This window comes from Gopherus flavomarginatus, chromosome 6, assembly GCF_025201925.1.
Source record: "Gopherus flavomarginatus isolate rGopFla2 chromosome 6, rGopFla2.mat.asm, whole genome shotgun sequence".
Classification (NCBI taxonomy): Eukaryota; Metazoa; Chordata; order Testudines; family Testudinidae; genus Gopherus; species Gopherus flavomarginatus.
In genome coordinates this window covers 31098922-31121721 of record NC_066622.1, presented here as the reverse complement: position 1 = coordinate 31121721, position 22800 = coordinate 31098922, and the positions used below count along the sequence as shown (strand labels likewise).

The window sequence follows — 22800 nt, the reverse complement described above, 5'->3', positions numbered from 1 at the left end:
TGATCTGAAAGTGCTTTGCAAAGGAGATCAGTAGCATCATCCCTGTTTTACAGATCAGGAAACAGGCACAGAGAGTGGAAGGGACCTGCCCAAGGTTATCCGGCAGAGCTGGGAATAGAACCCAGGTGTCCCCACTCCAGTATTCTGTCCACTAGAACATGGAGTCTCAGGTCTCCAGAACAGACCGGACTTGTAGCATTGACGTCTCCTCCTAACAGAAACAGCACTGCGTGGCTCTGGAGAGTGGAGAAACACTCCAACTGAAGGGGCAAGAGCATCAATCTTTACTATCTCATTCCAGTGTCCCCCATCACCAGCAGTCTGGGGGAGTTCTGGCAGAGAGCCATAGGCTCTGACCTCCTCTTTTCTCCCCATAGAATCCCACCAGTACAGACATATTGGGGATGAGGGAAACTTGCCATTCCACTGTCCTTGTGCCCCAGAGCTGTCAGTCCAGCCCCGGTAACAGGTCTGTAGCCCAGATCCTAAACTCTGCTTTGGCTGAACGAGGAAGGAATTGGAACTGGCTCACTGTTACAGCCATGGGGGCTCAGAGAGATGAATGTATCTGTGCCTCCTTCCCCCTAGGTCTGTCCACAGCAATTACTATGACCTGCTGGGAATCAAACAAGACGCCACCTTGGAAGAGATCAAGCAAGCCTTCTTCACCAAGTCAAAGAAGGTATGGGATGTGACTCTTGCTATGCCAGTGTTTGTCATTGTGGGCCTGGCCTGGCTAACAGGGTGTGAGAGCTGGCAAAGGCTGGGGGACTGCATCCTGGCACAGCACATGTCTGTTTTAGTGGTTAAGCTTAAGGCCGGGGAGTCAGGATCCCCGGGTGATGTTCCTGGCTCTACAAGGGGAGTGTGGGGAGTCAGTTTCTGTTCTGGCTCTGAGGGAGTGTGGGTTAGAGTAGTAATAAGAAGAATGACAGTAAAATCTTATCTAGCACTTTTCATCAATAGATCGGGGCTGGAAGTCAGAACTCCTGGGTTCTCTTCCCAGCTCTGCGAAGGGTGTGGGTTTAATACATGGTAGTGGTAGACCCTGGCCAGTTAAACAAATAGGGTATGGGGCTTCCCCGCTTCTCCATCCTTCATCTAGCCCTTGCTGTCTCTGCTGCCAGTTTCCATCAGCCACCAGAGCAAATAAATAATAATCAATTCTGCTTGGGATATTTGACCCTCTGTGACCTCCACTCCCACTACTAATGGGGCCCCTGTGTTACGCAAGCAGCAAATGGTACCGGGAATGCAGGAGCCTGTGCTGAACTAGGGGAGGATCCCAGCCCAGCCAAGGGAATTGTCAACACCCCCATATGTTTGGAAATCACATGGAACTTCCTAGCAAAAGGAGGTTTGAAAAAGCTTTCCTCCTACCGTTAACTCTTTGCATCCTGATGCCTTTGAGCATTTGATACATTTTGACATTCCCCTTCCTCCCTGAAGAGGGCACTGCTGGGCAGGAAGTGTTCAGAGGGGGACCCTGTGTTGCGTTCCCAAAGGGAAGAGGCAACATTTTAGTTGGGTTTTCCAATCTGGTGCAGAGTGTGCGTGTGTGCATACATGTGTGTGTGTGAGAGAGACATCAAGAGATGCAGAATAAGACTGGTATTAAGATGTAATTTTTTACCAGTGAGGGAAATGAACCACTGGAACAACTTCCCAAGGACTGTGGTGGATTCTTTGCTAGGAATGTTTAAATCAAGATGGATATTTTTCTAAATCAGCTGCTCTAGTTCAAGCAGCTGTTAATTCTGGGACATCCTATGGGACTTGTATTATACAGAAGGTCAGATTAGATGATCACAGTGGTACCTTCTGGCCTTAAAAATCCACGAGTCTACCACTTCCCATGGAACTTTGTTCCAGTGGTTCGTCACCCTCCCTGTTAGAAACTTGTGCTTTTCTAATTGGAATGTGTCTGGCTTTAACTTCCAGCCGTTAGTTCTTGTCCTGCCTCTCTCTGCTGTAATCAAGTCTAGTCTTGATCTTTTTGATAAGTTAAACACATGAATATCCTTAAGTCTTTCACTGTACATTTTTGTTCCCTGTCCTCCAATCATTTTTGTGGCTGTTCTCCTCTGCCCTGCTCTGACGTCAGCCTGGTTCATTGTTAAGCCCCTCAAAGCGCCTCTGACCTTTCCTGTTAGAGGACACCCAGACACTGCTCCAAAATGTCCTCCTGCTTGGGCACCAGCTATGGCTTTAGCATTTGATGCCTGCTCCACTACTCCCAGCTGACCTAGGAATTTCCTCCTTGGCTATCATCCTCATGCACACCTTGTGAACACTCAGCCCCAGCTGTTAGTCACCATCGGAGGAAATCTGGCTGAACCTTATCACAGCCGCTTGCATGCATTGTGTGTCCAGACGATGCTGACAGCAGGTGTGCAAAGAGCTGGTTATGTGGGGCGGGAGGGGGCAGCTGTGTCTCAGCTGGATATTAGGTTGAGTGTGTAGGCTCAAGCCTGAAGGCAGACATACACAGAGTCTTTTCGGTATCTCTGTCTATGGTGCTTATCTGGCCCTCATCCCCACAGCATCTGAGCACCTCCCAATGTCTCTCTCCCTACAGCCCCCTGTAAGGCATGGCAGTGCTGTTATCCCCATTGTACAGTCGGGGAGCCAAGGCAAGAAGAAGCTAAGTGACTTGCTCAGGGTCACCTAGGAAGTCTATGGCAGAGCAAGAATTGAACCCAAGTCTCCTGAGTCCTAAAGCAGCAGCTTAACCACCAGGCCATCCTTCCTGTGCTTTCTGCTCGTAGGGATTTAGCTCTCAATCCCGCACATTATTAAGAACGGGCCCAGGTCCATACAGAACTTAAGCATGTGCTTGCCTTTAACTCCTGCTGGTGTCCAGTAGAACATGGCTGAGCATATGGTGTGGAAGCTATCTGGGACAGGGACTGTCTTTGTTCTGTGTTTGTACAGCACTTGGAACAGTGGGGTCCTGGGCCATGACTGGGGCTCCTGGGTGGTGGCATGTAATGGGACTTCTGCTCCTAAATTAATTAGTTGGTTTCATAAATCCCACCCCATGGATTTAAGAGAAGGGCCAGAACCCACATGCTCTCTGATTTCTATCAGAGTAGTCCCTGGTGGAGATTGGGGCACTCATCATGTCAGGTGCTGCACGGATCACCAGCTGAGATCAGGACTTTAGTTATGCTGGGCACTGCATGGATCCCCAGCTGAGATCGGGGCCCTGCTTGAGCCAGGTGCTGCACGGATCCTCAGCTGAGATCCGGACCCCAATTGTGCTGGGTGCTTCAAAGACCCAGAGTCGAGATCAGGGCTCCCAGTGTGCCAGATTCTGCATGGATCCCTAGCTGATATCAGAGCCCCCGTAGTGCTGGGTGTTGCATGGATTCCCAGCTCAGAATGGGTCCCCCCTCATGCTGGATAATGCACAGACCCTCAGCCAAGATTTGGGCCCCGGTCTTACCAGGCACTATGCAGACACAAAGTGAGACAGTCCCTGCCCCAAAGAACGTGCCATTTAATGATACAAATGTGGGGGATGGGGCAGGGAGAGGAACTGAGCCATAGAGTGGGGAAGGAATTTGCTCAAGGTCCCACATCAAGTCAGCAGAACTGGGATAGAACCCATCGTCCCTACACCCCTGTTGCCTTAGAAATGCAGCCACCTCTGGGGTGGTACACAACAGCTGTTGAACAGCACCACTCCGCAGTAGCTGGGAATAGGAAGCTGCCAATTCTGAGTTGCCTACATGGCAAGTCCAGGAGAGTGGCATCTTAATTAGAAAAGAACCAGGAGACTTGTTTGTTTAATGTGAAATAACTGGGAGAAGATGTTAAGAAATCATAATAATGTAGTTATGCTCCTACAGAAATGTGCTCTGCTTTGCCTCTAGCTGGGTGCCTTGTATATTGTCATCAAGGCTGCTTTACTTGGTTGTTTATGGCTTTATTTCCCTCTCAAAAAAACTTTTCCCAGAATAGAAAGTTACAAATATACGAAGTAGAGCAAATGTGAGATAAGCAAACCCAGCCAAGTTTTGTATTACATCCAGTCTCTTGCCAAGCCACTGGGATGAGGGAAGAGGAGGCAGCTCTACAGGAAACAACCTTACAATATTTTGGTGTCCTCATAATTGTTGTAGGTTAAGATGTTGACTAGTGATTTTTTTCAGCACCCCAATTTAAGACACCTGAAAGAGGCCTGATATTCTAAATAAGGCTGAGAATTGGAACTCTGTAGTTCAGGCCCTTTAAAGGTGGGACAGGGTCTGTCTCTTTGCTCAGTGTCTGGACAGTGCCTAGCACAGCTGGATCCTGCCTTAGCGCTGGACCACGGGGGTGCTGACTTTTCACTTGTGCTCATAAGTCAATTAGTTGATTTAAAAAATCCCACCCCGTTGTCCAGGGGCTACTTTGATGCAAATGAATAAGAGAGCAGGCAGGTTCTGGCCCTTCCCTTGAACCCCTGGGGTGGGATTTTTGAAACCAACTAATTAACTTAAGAGCATGAATCCAGTTAAAAATTAGTACACAGGCGTCCCCTAGAAAATTGTGCTTTAGAAAATCTTGAACTTACTATTTAAAGCTTTGCAAATTTGTTGCTATGTGTATTAACGTAGGAATTTCAGGCCCCAGCTGAGATTTGGGCTTCCATTGTGCCAGGCGCTGCACAGACCCTGACCAAGCTCGGGACCCCCATTGTGCTGCGTACTGCACAGTTCCAGCTGAGATTGGTGCTCCTGTTGTGCCGGGCGCAGCACAGGTGCAGAGCAAGAGACAGTTTGTGTCCCAAACTGCTTACAGTCTAAATGGACAAAAGGTCAGAGGGGAAACAGAGGCACAGAGTTGAGAAGGGACTTGCCCAAGGTCAGTGGGAGATTTGGTGACAGAACCCAGGTGTCCTGAGTCCGAGGCCATGTGCCTCCCATAAATACCTAAAGCACAAGACAGAAATGTATCCAGGATATTATTATTTATTATTTGCCTGTATTACCATAGTGTCAAGGAGCCCCAGTCATGGACTAGACCCTGTACAAACAGAACAAAAAGACAGTCCTTGCCCGAGCCAACTGTCCAAGTAGCAATTCACACACAAACAAGGGAATCTAGCTTGACATCTCTTTCGAACCATGATGAGTGGGTGGCAGACAAGAAGCAGGTGAGCTGAGAATGCTACTATATAGAAATATCAGTGGCATGGGAGCTGTTTGGCCTGGTCCTGCCAGATGCCACAGCATAAACCCTTGTGTTGTAAGCATGTATCATCCGATTTCAAGAGCTCAATCTGTTCAGCTTCTCAGAAGGATCAAGAGGTGACTTATTACTGTATGTTGTATGTAAGTGCCTTCATGGGCAGAACATACCAGGTACTAAAGCGGCTTTAGTCTATCACAGAAAGACTGAGTGAGAGCCAATGGCTGGGAGCTAAAGCCAGGCACATTCCAATAAGCCACAGATTTTTAACAGTGAGTGTGATTAACCACTGGAACAAGCTGCCAAAGGAAGTGGTAGATTCTCTAGCTTGTAGTGGCTTCAAATCCAACCAGGCTGCCTTTCTGGAAGAGGCTTTCATCATACGTAAGTGACTGGGCTCAGTACCAGGGGAAGTGGGTGAATTTCTCTGGCCTGTATTATCCAGAAGTCAGGCTAGGTTCTCTAATGGTCCCTTCCAGCCTTTGAACCCATGAGGCAATTCAGGCCCTTTGATGTGGCTGGAAGATGTTCCCCAGACCAGCACCTAATCCCTTTGTTGTTTCCTCCTGGGGCTTCCATGTTAACAAGCCAAGATGTTCCTGTCTCTGCCAGTGCCTGGGGATGTATGTTGATTTTTAAGGGAGAAGGGGTGTGTGGTGGTGATTTCTGAAGCAAAATACTTGTTTTAAACCTTCCCCAGCTTAAAAGATATTGGGTCAAGGCCAGAGAATCCCCCAGGGATTCCTGCCTGCAACCCAGAGCCTCTGCTTGAGCTAGAACATCATTTAGAAGGAGATGCCCAACCTCGATTTCAGGACTCCACAAGAGGGCGACGCCTCTGTGTCCCTTGGGACTATTGTTCCTTGGCCCAAACAGCAATATGTGGGGCCTTGCTGATGTGTTCTTGATAGGGGGAGAAGCAGATTTTATGATAATGGAGTCAAGTATCAGAGGGGTAGCTGTGTGTTAGTCTGGATCTATAAAAAGCGACAGAGTCCTGTGGCACCTTATAGACTAACAGAAGTATTGGAGCATGAGCTTTTGTGGGTGAATATCCACTTTGTCAGATACGTGCTTATGCTTCAATACTTCTCTTAGTCTATAATGTGCCACAGGACTCTTTGTTGCTATGATAATGGAGTGACTGATCCAGGACTCTATTAACAATTTAATGAAAGGAGGGGAATATAATTAATGCCAATTTACGTGGGTTATGGAAAATAGATTCTTTCAAACTAACTTGATGTCTTTTCCTGCTGAGATTACAAGTTTGATTGATAAAGGTCATAGTGCTGATGTAATAGACTTCTATCCGGCATTTGACTTGGTCCGGCACGACATTTTGATTAAAAAGCTTGAATGATACAAAATCAACATGGCACACATTAAAGGGATTAAAAAATGGCTAACTGATAGGTCTCAAAATGTAATTGTAAATAGGCAGTCCTCACTGAACAGGTGCAATCTGATGGGGTCCCACAGGAATCAGTTTTTGGCCCAATGCTATATACCATTTATCAATGACCTAGAAGAAAACATAAAATCATCACTGGCAGATGACTCAGAGATTGGAGAGTGGTACATTTTGAAGAGGACTTGTCACTGATAGAGCAACCTGGATTGCTTGCTAAGCAAAAGCTTGGTAAACTGGGCGCAAACGAAGAATATGTGTTTTAATGTGACCAATGTAAAGTTATACATCAAGGAACAAAGAACGTAGGCCATATTTACAGGATGCGGCACTCTATCCTGGGAAGCAGTGACTCTGAAAAGAAATTGGGGGTTGTGGTTTATAATCAGTTAAACATGAACTCCCGGTATGATGCTGTGTCCAAAAGGACTAATGCAATCCTTGAATGTATAAACAGTACAATCTCAAATAGGAGTAGGGAGGTTATCTCACCTCTACATTTGGCACTGGTGCAACCGCTGCTAGAAACCTGTGTCCAGCTCTGGTGTCCACAATTCAAGAAGGATGGTTATTAACTGGAGGGAGTTCAGAGAAGAGCTACAGGCATGTTAAAAGGGTTGGTAAATGCCTTGTATATAGATTGACTCAAGAAGCTCAAGCTGCTTAGCTTAACAGAGATGGTTGTGGGGTAACTTCATCCATCTATAAGTACCTACATGTGGAACAGAAGTTCGGTAATAAAGAGTTCTTTGCTCTAGCAGACAAAGGTCCAACAAAATCCAGTGTTTGAAAGCTGAAGCTTAGACAAATTCATACAGAAAATAAGGCTCAGTTTTTTACCAGTGAGGGTAATTAACCATTGGAACAGCTTCCCAAGGGCTGCGGTGGATTCTCCATCACTGGCAATTAGATGTTTTTCTAAAAGATCTGCTGTGGTTCAACCAGGAATTAATTCAGGGCCTCCTGTTCTATACAGGAGGTCAGATTAGATGATCACAGTGGTCCCTTCAGGCCTTATTATCTATGAAATTTTGAGTCAGCTATTTCTGTCGTGCAAACCTGTATATTTACAAGGAATGTCCACAAAATCCTATTTCCCTGAAGACAGTAGAAAGAAATAGGAGGAGGCAGTTTCCAAGCCTACCATTCCAGCCAGTCCGGTGCCCAAAAGAAGCACTCTCTCGTGGCTTCCTCTCAGAGTCATAAGAACGGCCATACTGGGTCAGATAAGTGGTCCATCTAGCCCAGTATCCTGTCTTCTGACAGTCGCCAATGCCTGATGCTTTAGGGGAATTTATCAAGTGATCCATCCAGTCCCAGCTTATGGAAGTGAGAGGCTTAGGGACACCCAGAGGATGTGATTGTGTTCCTGACCATCTTGGCTAATAGACATTGATGGACCTGTTCTCCATGAGTTTACCTAATTCTTTTTGAACCCAGTTAGATTTTTGGCCTTCACAATATCCCCTGGCAACAAGTGCCACAGGCTGACTGAGTGTTGTGTGAAGAAATACTTTCTTGTTTGTTTTAAACCTGTTGACTATTAATTTCATTGGGTGACCCCTGGTTTTTGGAAGGGATAAATAACACTTCCTTATTCAATTTCTCCACATCATTCATGATTTTATAGACCTCTGTTATATCCCGACCTTAGTCATCTTTTTTCAAGTTGAACAGACCTAGTCTTTTTATTCTTTCCTCATATGGAAGTTGTTCCATACCCTAATCATTTATGTTTCTCTTCTCAGTACTTTTTCCAATTCTGTTATATCTTTTTTGAGTTAGGGCGACCAGAACTGTGTGCAGCATTCAGGGTGTGGACTTACCATGGATTTATATAGAGGCATTATGATATTTTCTGTTTTATTATCTATCTCTTTCCCAATAGTTCCTAACATTGTTACCTTTTTTTATTTCTGCTGCACATTCAGCAGGTGTTTTCAGAAAACTATCCACAGTGACTTCCAGATCTCTATTTTGGAGTGGTAACTAATTTAGACCCCGTCGTTTAATATGTATAATTGGGGTTATTTTTTCCAGTGTTCATTACTTTTCATTTATCAAAATGGAATTTCATCTGCCATTTTGTTGCCCAGTCATCCAGTTTTCTGAGATCCATTTGTAACTCTTCACAGTCTGCTTTGGACTTAACTATCTTGAGTAGTTTTATATCATCTGCAAACTTTGCTGCCTCACTGTTTACCCCTTTTTCCAAATAATTTATGACTAAAATGAACAGCAGTGATCCCAGTGCAGATTCTTCATAGCCCTGGTATCTACCTCTCTCCATTGTGAAAACTAACCATTTATTCCTACCCTTTGTTTCCCATCTTTTAACCAGTTACTAATCCAAGAGAGGACCTTTCCTCTTATCCCATGACTGCCTACTTTGCTTGAAAGCCTTTGGTAAGAGACCTTGTCAAAGGCTTTCTGAAAGTTCAAGTATACTATATCCACTGCATCATCCTAGTCCACAAGTTTATTGTCACCCTGAAATAATTTTAATAGATTGATGAGATATGATTTTCCATTTTCCATTAAAGCTGTGTTGACTCTTCCCCAACATACCATGTTCATCTATGTCTCTGATAATTCTGTTTTTTAGTATAGTTTCTATCAGTTTGTCTGATATTGAAGTTAGGCTCTGTCATAGTATAATTCCCAATTCTGAACCTTAGCGTCCAAAATATGGGTACTAGCATGAATTCCCCTAAGCTTAATTACCAGCTTAGATCCTGTAGTGCTGCCACCAATCAGGACTTAGAGTAGAGTGCCTGATAAACTCTGGTCTCCCCCAAAACCTTCCCTGGGGACCCCCAAGACCCAAATTCCTTGAGTCTCACAACAAAGGGGAATAAACCATTTCCCTTCCCCCTCAGCCCCTCCAGGTGTTCCTTCCCTGGGCTCCTGGAGAGGTATACAGATTCAAGCTCTGTGAATCTAAACAAAGGGATTCCCCCTTCTCCTTTCTTCCTCCCAGATCTTTCCCGCCCTGGGTACATTAGGAGATCACCGTGATTCAAACTTCTTGAATCACAACACAGAGAAATCAGGTGGGTCCCCCCCCCCTTTCTCTCCCTCTCCCTTCTCCTTCCCTGTTAAATACAGACTCAATTCCCTTGAGCCTCAACAAGGGGAAAAATCAGACAGGTCTTAAAAGCAAAACTTTTAATAAAGAAAAAAAGAATAAAGAAAATGACTGTAAATTCAAGATGGAATATTACAGGGTCTGTCAGCTTATAGAAACTGGAGAAAAAAGCCTCCTCCAACAAAAATACAATTTAAAATACTTTTAGCCAAATACACATTAGACCCCTACCAGCCAGATACACATTTGCAAATAAAGCAAAAACAATTAAAAAGACTAAACCGCCTTTCTACCTTTTGTACTTACTAAATTGGAATAGAAGATTAGAGAGCCTGTAGGTACGTGTGGTCACTCTCAGAGCCCAGAGAGAATCAAAGCAAAACCCAAAAATACCAACAAAGGCTTCCCTCCACCGAGATTTGAAAGTATCTTGTCTCCTGATTGGTCCCCTGGTCATGTGTTTAGTTCCCTGTTTGTTAACCCTTTACAGGTAAAAGAGACATTAACCCTTAACTATCTGTTTATGACAGGCTCCCTGGCCTTTAAGTGTCCGGATCACCTCTGGAGCCTTTTTTAAAAATTGGTGTTACATTAGCTATCTGCCAGTCATCTGGGACAAAGCCTGATTTAAGTGATAGGTAGCATACCACAGTTAGTAGTTCTGCAATTTCATATTTGAGTTTCTTCAGAACTCTTGGGTGAATACGAGCTGGTCCTGGTGCCTTATTACTGTTTAATTTATCAATTTGTTCCAAAACCTCCTCTAATAACACCTCAGTCTGGGACAGGTCCTCAGATTTGTCACCTAAAAAGAAGGGCTCAGATGTGGGAATTTCCCTCACGTTCTCTGCAGTGAAGACCAATGCACAGAATTCATTTAGCTTCTCCGCAATGGCCTTATCTTCCTTAAATGCTCCTTTAGCACCTTGATCAGCCAGTGGTGGCATCACTGATTGTTTGGCAGGCTTCCTATTTCTAATATACTTAGAAGAAAATTCTGTTAGCTTGCTAGTCGCTCTTCTTGACTTGCCAGTGTTTGTGTTCTTTTCTATTTTCCTCAGTAGGATTTGACTTCCAATTTTTAAAAGATGTCTTTTGTCTGTAAATGCCTCTTTTATTCTATTGTTGAGCCATGGTGGCATTTTTTCAGTCCTCTTCCTGGTTTGGGGGTTTTTTGTTTTTATTTTGGGTATATACATAGCTTGGCTGGTGAGTCTTGCCCACATGCTCAGGGTTTAACTGATCGCCATATCTAGGGTCAGGAAGGAATTTTCCTCCAGGGCAGATTGGCAGAGGCCCCAGAGGTTTTTCTCCTTCCTCTGCAGCATGGGGCACGGGTCACTTACTGGAGGATTCTGTGCAGCTTGAGGTCTTCAAACCACAATTTGAGGACTTCAATAACTCAGACATAGGTTAGGGGTTTGTTATAGAAGTGGATGGGTGAGATTCTGTGGCCTGCATTGTGCAGGAGGTCAGACTAGATGATCATAATGGTCCCTTCTGACCTTCAAGTCTATGAGTCTATGAACTTCTATTATAGTAGAGCTTTTATTATAGTAAATTTCCATGCAGCTTCCAGGCCTTTCACTCATGTGACTATCTCCTTTAATTTCCATTTAACTAGCCTCCTCACTTTAATGCAGTTCCCCTTTTTAAAGTTAAATGCTACTGTGGTGGGTTTCTTTGGTATTTTCCCCCATACTAAGGTGTTAAATTTAATTACCTTATGGTTGCTATTACCAAGTGTTTCAGCTATATTCACCTCTTGGACCAGAGCTTGTGCTCCATTTTGTACTAAATCAAGAACTGCCTCTCCCCATGTGGGTTCCAGGGCTAGCTCCTCCAAGAATCAGTCATTAATGGTGTCTAGAAATTTTATCTCTGCATTCCATCCTGAGGTGATATGCGCCCAATTAATATGGGGGTAGTTGAAATCCACCATTATTATTGGGTTTTCTGTTTTTGTAGCCTCTCAAATCTCCCTGAGCATTTCACAGTCATCCTCATCATCCTGGTCAAGTGGTTGGTAGTATATTCCTACTGTTATACTTTTCAAGCATAACATTTCTATCCATTGAGATTCTTTGATACAGTTTGATTTGTTTAAGATATTTACTTTACTCGATTCTGCTTTCTTTCACATATAGTGCCACACCCCCACCAGTGCAACTTACTCTGTCATTCTTGTATATTTTATACCCTGGCATTACCATGTCCTATTGATCAGCACCATTTCTGTGTTTCTGTGATGCCTATAATAGGAATATTCTCATTTAATACCAAGCACTCAAGTTCACCCATCTCAGTATTTGGACTTCTTGCATTTGTATACAAGCGCTTATAAAACTGGTCAATATTTAGTTGTCTGCTTTCATGTGATGTAATTGAGTGGGATTCTTTTTTCATTTGACTGTTTCTCTTCAGTTCCTCCCTGTACTTTATCAACTTCTATCCTCTCCTTTTTCCTAGGATATAAAGTATCCCCTTTAATAAATCCTCCTTTGAGGGGTGTGTCTGTCTGAATCGTGTGCTCCTCCACACCTCTCAGATTTTCCCCAGCTCTTAGTTTAAAAACTCCTCTACAAGCCAGAAATTTGGTTCTTTTTTGGTTAGGTGGAGCTAGGGTGACCAGACAGCAAATGTGAAAAATCGGGACAGGGGGTGGGGATAATAGGAGCCTATATAAGAAAAAGACCCAAAAATCGGGACTGTCCCTATAAAATAGGGACATCTGGTCACCCTAGGTGGAGCCCATTCTTCCTGTATAGGCTCCTCCTTTCCCAGAAGATTTCCCAATTCTTAATAAAACTAAAACCCTCTTCCAAATACCATTCTCTCATCCATGCATTGAGACTCTGCAGTTCTACCTGTCTAAATGGCCCTGCATGTGGAATGCTACCATGTGCTTCTCTCCCTTGCTTGCTTTCTGATTCCTTTCACACACACTCAGACAGCGGTAACCAAACCAAGACTCCAGCCCCCCTGTTTGCAGTCAGTCTCCAGGGAAATCCCTCAAGCCACATGGCTCAGCTTTTCTCAGGCCTTGCCATGCTGGTCCATGCCTTGGGCAGTGGCTTCTATTGTTTCAACTATGACTATACAAAGGGTCATTTAATTGCTCCCTCATTTAGCCTGAGTCAAAGGTGCTGGAAGGCCCATCAGCTTTACCAGGATCTGTGGTTGCACAGAGATTAAAGACACACTTGCTGGCAGCCACCAGCACCCTCCATCATAACAGCACATCTCTACAATGGTTAACCAGTCTCTCTGTTAAAAAAGATTTGCCCTAGTCTGAATTTTTCCATCTTCAGCTCCCAGCCCTTGTATCTCATTCTGTCTTTGTCTGCTGGATTGAAGAGCCCTCTGCTCTCAGAGAGCTCCTCTCCATGGAGGTTCTTATAGACCAGGGTCAACTCATCTCTTTATCTTCTCGTCAATAAGCTAAATAGATCAAATTCCTTTGGTTTCACTTCAAGGCAGGTTTTCCAGACCTGGAATCATTTGTACTCATTTTGTTCATGTCTGAAGGACCCGTGTGGCTGATTTTAATGTACTGTGCCAGAGGAGGAGAATGGCTCAGATATTAGAGCACTAGGGAGACCTGGTTTCAAGCCCCTGCTCAGCCACAGACTCTCTGTGTGACCTTGGGCAAGTCCCTTAGCCTATCTGTGCTTCAGTTTCCCCATTTGTAGAATGGGAATAATGATCCTTCCTTTGTCTATTTAGACAGTGAGTTCTTCAGGGCAGGGACGATCTCACAGTGTGTGTCTGTGCCAGCACCCAGCATGGTGGAAAGCCCCAATTCTGGGCTGGGGCCCTGTTTCTGGGCAAGGGTCTATGCAGTGCCTGGCATGGAGGCAGGCTCAGTTCTGGTCAGGGTGTCTTGTGCAGCAGCCGGCACTGTGTGAGGCCCTGATCCCAGGCATCTGTGCAGCACCTGGCATGATGGGAGCCTCACAGGGGATTATGAGGATAAATATATTAAAGACTGTGAAGTGTTCAGATACTACAATAATGGGGTAATATAAATAGCTAGACTGGGTTGGTGATAGACTCAGAATTGCATGGGAGAGGGGGTTGCATTTGGGCCACCCAGCCCGGTGTGCGTCAAGATCTGCTGGTAAGGGGAGATCTTGTAGAGCATCAAACAGTGATGCCTGCATGCGGCCTGGCTGCAGCATCAGTCGAAGCTAGTCTGCAGCTGGGAGGAAGAGACCCCCAGCAGTCTGTCCCTGCTCCAATCACTCGCGTCTCTCAGTGCAGTCTTGATGGGACTCCCAGGCTGGGAGGTCTCTGAGATATGCTCTCCATTTAAAGTTACTAGGAGCAGGATGACAGCAGGGAAATGGGCATGGGCTGTGACACTGGGATGAGATTTTAAATGTCTGGTGGAAATATACCCTGGGAAATCTCTCTGCGCAAAACAGGAGAGATGTGGGCAAGGCAGTGGAGTAGGGCTTAGAACATCAGGATTCAGTTCCCAGCTCTTCCACAGACTCCCTGAGTGACCTTGGGGAAGTCACATCATCTCCCTGGGAATCAGTTTCTCCATGTGTAAAGTGGGGATAATGATCCCTCCTTTGTCTGTTTCGATTGAGAGCTCTTTGAGCAGGGACTGCCTGTCACTGTGTGTCTGTGCAGTGCCTGGCCCACTGGGGGCCCTGACCTCATAGAATCATAGATTATTAGGGTTGGAAGGGACCTCAGAAGATCATCTAGGCCAACCCCCTGCACAAAGCAGTTCCAATCCCCAGATTTTTACCCCAGTTCCCCAAATGGCTCCCTCAAGGATTGAACTCACAACCCTGGGTTTAGCAGGCTAATGCTCAAACCACTGAGCTATCCCTCCCCCTCAGTGAGGGTCTTCACAGCATCTGGCACCATGGGGCCCTGATCTCACATGGGGTCTGTGCAGCGCCTAGCACACTGAGGGCTCTGATTTTGGTGCGGGTCTATGCAGCACCTGGAGTGATGGGGCCCTGATATCAGTCTGGTTTCTACTACTGTAATCATAACAGTCAACACGTTAAGCCAAGTATCCCAGTGGAGCAAGAAGTTATATCCTCAGTCACCCACGTCAAAGGATCATGCACACTGAAACATCCCCGACCATCTGCGTGCAGCTGTTTCTGTCCCTTCCACGTGTGCAGGAAGCAAGAGCTCGACCCTGGGGCCCAGCCTTTAACAAACCACTTCCAAGCAGCACACAACTCTCCAGCCAGCAATCAGTTGGAAGAAGCTCCCAGCTTCTGGGCAGGGCCAGGAGCAGCAGCCGTGAAGTCTGTAGGGACATGGTTTCAGGGCTCAACTCCCTCACTACATGAGGAACTTCCTGGGAGCAGGGGGCAAAACACTTGGGGACTGGCCTGGAAATGTGGGGGCTGCTCCTCAGCTGAGGTCAGTCGCTAGAGCTCTAGCTGAGGATCTTGCCCAAATGCTGTTGGAGAGCCCCTCCCCCCGCCCCATGGGGGGGCCATTCCCAAAGATCCTTATTCCCGCCTACCACATGATTCCATCCCACCTGCGTCTAGCGGTGATATCCCCTCCAGCAGCTGTTGGTTTGCAGGGAAACTGGTGCAGTTTAGAATGTCTGGCATGTCCTCTATTTCTGGCCATTTTCAAGTGAAATAAACATTGGGGGAATTTTTCGGTGGCCACTTTCCAATGTGGAAAGGGCTCATCCGTGCTGGGCATATTTTGGGCACATCCAGCAGGGACTGTCTCATTATTATTTCTATGACAGCCGTGTATAGAGGCTCTGACTGAGATTGGGCCCGCTGTTGTGCCGGACCCCAGCTGAGATGGGGGCCCACATTGTCCTGGGCCTGCCCAGATACCTAATGAGAGAGATTCCCTGCTCCAGAGAGTTCATAGTCTAAATGCACAGAGAATTAGTCTGCCTGTTTTACAAGCAGGGAAAGTAAGGCACAGAGGTGACATGACTTGCCCAGGGTCGGAGTCTGTGGCAGAGCTGGAAATTGAACCCTGATCTCTTGACTCCCAGCTCGGTGTCTTACCCACAAGGCCTTTCCCATCCCTCCTGTGTTTCAGTTCTTTAATCCCCGTTCCCCTAGCATCTAGAGTTGCGTGGGCCTATGCGACAGACCCCACTTTCTGGGTGGTGCCGATGGGGGAGGGCTGCTCTTAGCTCAACCACTCCTGATGGAGGAGACCACTGATTCCTTCGCTCCTGGTGGGAAACCTAAGCTGCCTCTCTGCCCAGCCCCCTGCGCAGCTGGGCCAGGGAATCTTTTCATGGCAGCTGCCTTCCAAGGTCCAAGTTATGAAATGATTGGTCCCAAAAAAGTGTGCCTTCCCTTCCTAAGAACACAGTTTGCCGGGAAGGAATGCTGTGTGTGTGCATGGGGGGCGGCGGAAGGGGGGGGGAAAGGACAGGAATGCTAGGGGCTGGGGGAGGCATTAAGAGCAGATTGCCTTGGCACATGCATTAGCTGATGGGGTCCCCAGTCTCTGATGCAATCTCTGGGCACTACCGTAATCTATTTTAGGGTTTTCTCCTGCTTCCCATCACATCACACCTGGGTACCTTCCACCTAAAATCAGTGTCGATAGCAAAGTCATGTTCTGTCTCACATCCTCTCTCTCAGAATCCCTTCTAGGAACAGCCTTGTGCCTTGTCTATCCGGGCCCCACCTCAGGGAAGAGTTACCATCTGGCCAGCTCCCGCCAACCCCGTCTCTGGCCTCCAACTCCAGGCCTGAGCTGTTGTTTGCAATTGCTGAGAGTTTGGCTGGCCAGCAGGGCCCCGTGCCTGGAGTGTTCTTCCTCCAGCCAAGCAGGGCTCCGTTGGCTTGTTGCTCTAACGCCGGGGGAGGGGCGTGTGTCATAAACTGGCAAGAGCGAACGCAGGGATGTTGAAATGTCTTTGGAGACAGCCGGCCTTTGATCAATCTTTAACTGAGCTCTTTCCCACTCCCTGTTTGGCTTGACCGGCTTGGCCTGAGGAGATGGTTAACATCGTGTTAGTTATTGGGGGCACATTCCTCTGCTCTATTAGCCGCCTCTCCCTGACCCCGGCTGGGCGCCAGGCAGGCGACCTGCACAAGCTCATGGACTCATGCCCACGCACTCACTCTCATGCACTCTCACATGGGCAGCTCACACCCTTGCACACACTCATCTACTCACCCTCATATGCTCCCACGGACACCTTGCACAGGCACTCTCGTGCACTCACACTCACATGGACACCCTTGTGCACACTCATACCCCACTCTCTGCGGAACAGCGCCCCCTAAAGTTGCACTGTGGCATTGGGGCCAGCACTGACTGCAAAGAGAGAGAGCTCTTACCCCAAACTTTCCTTGCATTAGACCCCAGTCTCCCATCCTGCTACCAAACTAGGGTGACCAGATGTCCTAACTATATAGGGACAGTCCCGATATTCGGGCTTCGTCTCATATAGATGTCTATTACCCTCTACCCCAGTCCCTATTTTTCATACAGTACTTACTGTCTGGTCACACTATACCAAACAGGCCCTGCACTACTTAGCATGATTGGCTGATACCCCAGTGGCACGGCTGCTAGGTGTGGTGTTTGGCTCCGGGGCTTTAACACTGACTCTCCTGCTACAACATAGCAAGTGAGCATTAAGTCTGTGGCGAGCCATAGTGAACACGAGGACTGTAATCCCGCTCCTTAGAGGTTACCTAACACAGGAAATCTCCCCGAGCCAGGAGGGGAGCAGCACCTGCTAATGTCCTGCAGAGCCTCTTGGGCCTGAGTATCTGTCCCCATTGTGCCCACACATCTATGCCAAGCACCTCATTGTCAGTAATCAGCTGCCTGGGAGGCAGGGAAATACCATCCTTATTTTATAGGTGGGAAAACTGAGGCATGGCTTTTCAGAAGGGCAGAGCACCTCCCACAGAGGCCAGATTGTCAAAGGAGCGCTGTGAGGGGCTGAGGTCGCCTGGGCCTTGTTTAAATGCCAACCTGAAAAGCTTGGGTCCAATTGTAGGTGCCACACCACTGAAGATTCACCTCAAGAAATCCCAGTGCCTAGCCCGGACTACTGCAGCACCAGTGTGGGCTAGTTCCATGGGTGTGGCTACTTGCAGGAGGGTGTGGCTAACCTGGGTGCCCAGAGCCAGGCACATTCTGCAGTGGACACACACCAACAGCAGCTCACTCCACACGGAGGCTGGAGCAGGGCTTGCAAGTCCCAGTTAGCGACCTGCCCACCAGTTTGTGCTGCAGCTGCTATCTTGCTCTGACCCATGAAGGGGAAGCAGGGAGGAGTTTAACCTGCTGCTTAGAAAGTGGCACTTTTGCAAACTTGGATGTAATAACAGGGAAGTGGGTCAGCCCTGGACCTTGTGTCAGTGGCAGCCTGCACAGTTCCCAGACTGCAGGGTGCCCCCTGTACCTTGGCAGATGGGCTGTAGGGGGCACCTTCTCAGAACCCAGACTGTGGGAGGCATGTTCCAAAGCAGCAAAGCGGGGGCTTTCCTGGGCCTGAGGGTCCCTTCCCAAGGACTACAGAGCCCCGCCTCTGATGTTAACCCCGAGAAGGCATTGGATCTGTTCCCAGCTGGGCTGCTGCAGAGATGGGAGCCATGATGGCTTGCCATGCCCAAGACCTTAGCCCTGTGTTCTGAAATCTCAGCTGGAGCCTGGGTTAGAGACAGTGATATACAGAGGGCTGTTTATTTGCTGCTTACTCCTATTAAACTGCCTCAGGACTCCTGGGTTCTAGTCCCCGCTGTGTCCTGACTCTCTGTGTGACTTGGGGAAGTCCCTTGGCAACTCCATGCTCAGTTTCTCTATCTGTGGATTAGCAATCTCCCTCTCCCCATGCACTGAGACCCTTTGAATGGAGTGAGAGCTCCCTAACAGCTGTTTCTCTGCCACAGTCTGGGGAGGCCCCTGGGTAGGGGAAACTGATCAACGGTAGAACACGCCAGGGACCGGTCTGCAGCGGCTTAGATGCAGGGGAAAGGGGAACAGCTGGAAGCAAAGGGGAGGAGAGGGACTGGCACCAGCAAACCAGGGAAAGGTTCAGCTGCAGGCATTCAAGAACACCCGCTGCCCTGGCCCAGCTGCTAGCAGGGCCGCCCGCTGGCATGGACAAGCAAGGTGCCAGGCACCTGATTGTCATTCAGAGCATTGCATGCTGGGAGTCCTTCTGTTAGAGACGAGATCACCATTGAACTCTGTATCTGCACCTTGACCTAGGTCAGGTCTGTGGGCCCAGTCACCCTGCTCCCCTCTGCCAGCCGAGTCTCCCTGACAGCCAGCAGAGGATGCTACAGCTAAGCCCAGCACTGTGTTGGCATGCCGGGATCGATTCCAGGCTCGGCCAGCCTGGAGCTGCCCATTAGCCAGGGTATAAACATAGAGCAGCCTCAGAGAGCCCAGGTAGGCTCTGTCTGCCTGTTTCTATGGCACAAGGGCACGCAGCCCTGGTGCCAGTCACTGTGTTACCACTGCAGCACGCTTTCACCAGGAGCGTGGCTGCACTTGTGCACCTGCACGCGCTGTGCAAAGTGCTTCCGCTCTGACTGGGGTGTGGGTCACGCTCACAGCTGTGCAAATGGTTGTGCAAGGTGGTGGCAAATCAGGCAAACATGAAACATACTGCACTGCTGTAAAACATGGCTGGCACTGGGATAGCACATGCTGAGGAGAGTTGCTTGGTCCATGAGGGGTTTGCACTGGTGCAAAAGTGCAAGCTAGGACAGATGAGCCGTGTGTGTGTGAATGCCGTGAGTGCGCATGCAGTGCGGATATCTAGTGCGTGTGCATGTTCTGTGTGCGGTATGTATGCAGTGTGTATGTGGTGTACAGGATCCCCTCCAAGTCCATTCCCCAGGGCTGCATTGTGAAATGTTCTCACGGCTGTTGTGAATTGCCCCCCGGGGCACCGCGCGTGCAATGATTGTGCAGCGCCAGCTGAGGGAGTTTGGAGAGGGACAAGGGAGGGAAAGGCTCCAAACACCAAAGAAGTGAATGGAGCGTTCCAGTCCCATCTGGATCTGGGGAGCTCAGCCCAGGCCTGGTAATGAGGCCGAGTGCTAGTGGGCTCTGAATCTGGTCCATTAAGAGGGAGCTGCCCACTCACTCCCTCCCTGCGTGCCTGGGACAGTTAATGAGATGGGAAGGTCCATCTGTCGGCTCTTTCCAGTTGCTTTGAAACAACAACTTCAAGGCCCCACTTCTTGCGTCAAATCGTTTAACTAGCGAAAAACCCCTTAATGAGGATTTATAGGCTTGTCAGGCGCATAGGGCATCTTAACTCCTTAGCGTCTGCCACGTCTTTCCTCCTCCATGCTCTAATGAGGTGGGGCCACGTGCATCAGCCGGGATCGGGGTGTGATTGGAGTGCTCTGAGATGTGGCAATTAGCCAGCAGTGCAGATCCCTCCCCTCTGTCGCCTAGGTATCCCCCTGGGGAGAAAGCAAAATGCTGGAGACGCCTGGGTTCTGTTCCCAGCTCTCTAGGAGGGGAGTGGGGTCTGGTAGTTAGTGCAGCAGGCCTGGGAGTCAGGACTCCAGGGTCATGTCTCTGAGTCTGGGAAGGGAGTAATGTCTAATGGTTACAGTGGTGGGGGCTGGGAGCCAAGACTCCTGGGTTCTATCCTCAGCTCTCAGAAGTACAAACATCAGCTTTCTGACTTATGCTGGGGAGTTTGTTCTCTTAGGAAATTGATGACATGAAGAGCTGGGGAAGGTGGAGTTTCATGCCTTTCTATTCCAGGCTCTCACCCGGTACAGCAATGGCAACGCTTGGGTGTGGAGATGCTGCCAAAGAGACTGCTCCCACATCCTGAGTGAAAAGGCAAGATGTGGGGCATTTCCCACTCACAGAAACCTCCAAAGGAGGTTGAGCAGAGTCCCAGGACAGATGCACTTCCATCACAGTCATCCCTAGGAGCACATGGTGCATGGCATGGTCTGCTGGGCTGCAGCCTGCTCTGGGGTGGAGTACAGTAGCAATGCACTGAGGCAAAGCCCTGCTCTTTCAGGGGATCAAGATGCTGAGAGCACCCGTGCCTCCCAAAGAAAGTAATTGATGGCAAACTGACCATGGGAGGGACCTGGTGGGCGTGACATGGCTATTGGCCTATCACACCTGCGCAGTGGATGCACCAATGCATCCTGGAGCTCCATCCATGCTTGCACTAATGCCTCCCATAATGCCCAACTGTAGGAGCAGGACCAACCAGAGGCAAGGTCTGCATGGTGGGAGCGAGCTAGCCACAAGTGGCAGCTACTGTGGCAGTGATTCCTATCTCCACCAGCTCAGCCAAAGCTACAGGCTTGGTCCCCAGCCACCGGCACCCTTGCCATGGACAGCAGCCGAGTGTGCATGCAACTTACAAGTATTGCAAATGGAAGCCACTGCAGCAACAAGGGTGAGCTGCGAGAGAGATGGTGTAGGACAGCATCCTGGAGAATGCCCTTCTGCTGGCAGTTCCGAGGCCGAAGGAAAATCCATCCTGGATGAAGGGGCAGCATTCTGAGCAGGCTTCTTCACCCACAGTTCTTTGACTCCCAAGATGCACCACCCAGCTAGGTCAGAGAGGGGGTGTAGACTCAGGCTCCCATTCTTCTCTGTAGGCAGGATTCCCCAGCTGGACCACATCTCCCAGGGCACAGTGGGGGTCCCGATCTCAGTCGAGGTCTGTGCAGCATCCATGGGGCCCCAGATCTTGACCAGGTCTAGTGCCTGGCACAACAGGGCCCTGATCTTTAGGCACTACCTCAACACCCAGAATAAAGGGACTGTTTTGTCACTGATTTCAGCTGAAGCAGTACCAAGCCCTTAGCTTGTGAACAGTAAAGCAGGCCTTTGAATCACCAATTAAATCGTACAAAACACCCTCTCCACGGTAATATTTTTGTGCCTGCAGAGCGTCTGCGGCTCACTTACAAACCCGCTGTCCAGAGCGATGCTGGCATCACTCAAGGGCTCAAGCCATGATGTTCCAGGTGATAAGGGACTGGAAATTGATGCTGTTATTTTTTTCTTTAAGCAGGAAAAGGTTCGTATTAATTCCAGCTGCATTGGGAAAAGAAAAGGAGCAGTAATTCAGGCTGGGCAAAGAGTGTGTTCGCTTTCTATGTGGGATCTGACTCCCATTTCCACCAGTTTGTTCCTTATTCCTGATTGCCCTCACGCATATAGTGGGGTTCAGGGAGAAGCCTCTGGACAGGCCATTCCGTAACTGTCTACTTTATTGTTATTCATATTACAGTAGTGTCTACAGGGTCAGACAGAGATCAGTTCCCTGTGATGCTGGGCACTGCGCAGTCATGTAGTGAGACAGCCTCTGTTCCAAAGTCATTTACAGGCGAGGGGAAATGAAGCACAGAAAAGGGGACTGTCATACAGGGAGCCAATGGCAGAGCCAAGGATTGAAGCCAGGAGCCCTGATTTCAAGCCATCCTGCTCTAATCACTAGACCCCACTCCCCTACCAGAACCAGGAGTAGAACCCAGGGCCAGGAGTCCTGACTCCCTGCTCTAACCACTAGATGCCACTCCTCTGCCCAGAGCTAGCACTAGAAGACAAGTGTCCTGGCTCCTGTGCTGTTAACCACTTACAGCAAGCTGGTTCTGTTGTGGAACACAGAGGATCAGATGGGCCCCTGTGAAGTTGTAGCATCTGAAGGTTGTTCCAGCTTCAGTATTTCTGGAAAGCAAGCCAGCAGCCTCTGCTTTATTTGTGTTTCTCTTCCTACTGCAGCTACTGCTTAGCAAAGCTTCCCTTCTGGACCATTAAGAAGCTGGCTGGAATATCAGCAGCAGGCGTGACGCATGCCAGCCAATGGGATAGGCACACGAGGTCAGAACCTGAGCTGTCTGCTGTGCAATCCTAGAATCATAGAAATGCAGGGCTGCAAGGGACCTCAAGAGGTCACCTAGTCCATCTCCTTGTGCTGGGGAAGGACCAAGTAAACCTAGACCATCCCCGTCCAGCCTGTTCTAAAAATCCTTCAGGGATACAGCTTCCCTAGCTAACCTGTTCCAGTGCTTCACTAGAAAAAGTCTCTCCTGATAGCTCCCTTGCTGCAAGTTAAGCTGACTCTTTCGTGTCCTACCCTCAGTATTTGAAGACTGTTATCATGTCCGTCCTCAGCCTCCTCTTCCCTAGA

General features: G+C 48.3%; 1 protein-coding gene across 6 annotated transcripts in view; it reads left to right on the top strand.

Annotated features, from left to right (window-relative positions):
• The window catches only part of DNAJC4 (DnaJ heat shock protein family (Hsp40) member C4), an 83678-nt gene that overhangs the window by 31024 nt on the left and 29854 nt on the right, over positions 1–22800 (top strand). For all 6 annotated transcript variants that reach the window (XM_050960604.1, XM_050960603.1, XM_050960606.1 and 3 more), the window contains one exon: positions 589–682. In XM_050960604.1, the coding sequence (XP_050816561.1) occupies positions 589–682 (94 nt within the window). The remainder of the gene's footprint in view (positions 1–588; positions 683–22800) is intronic.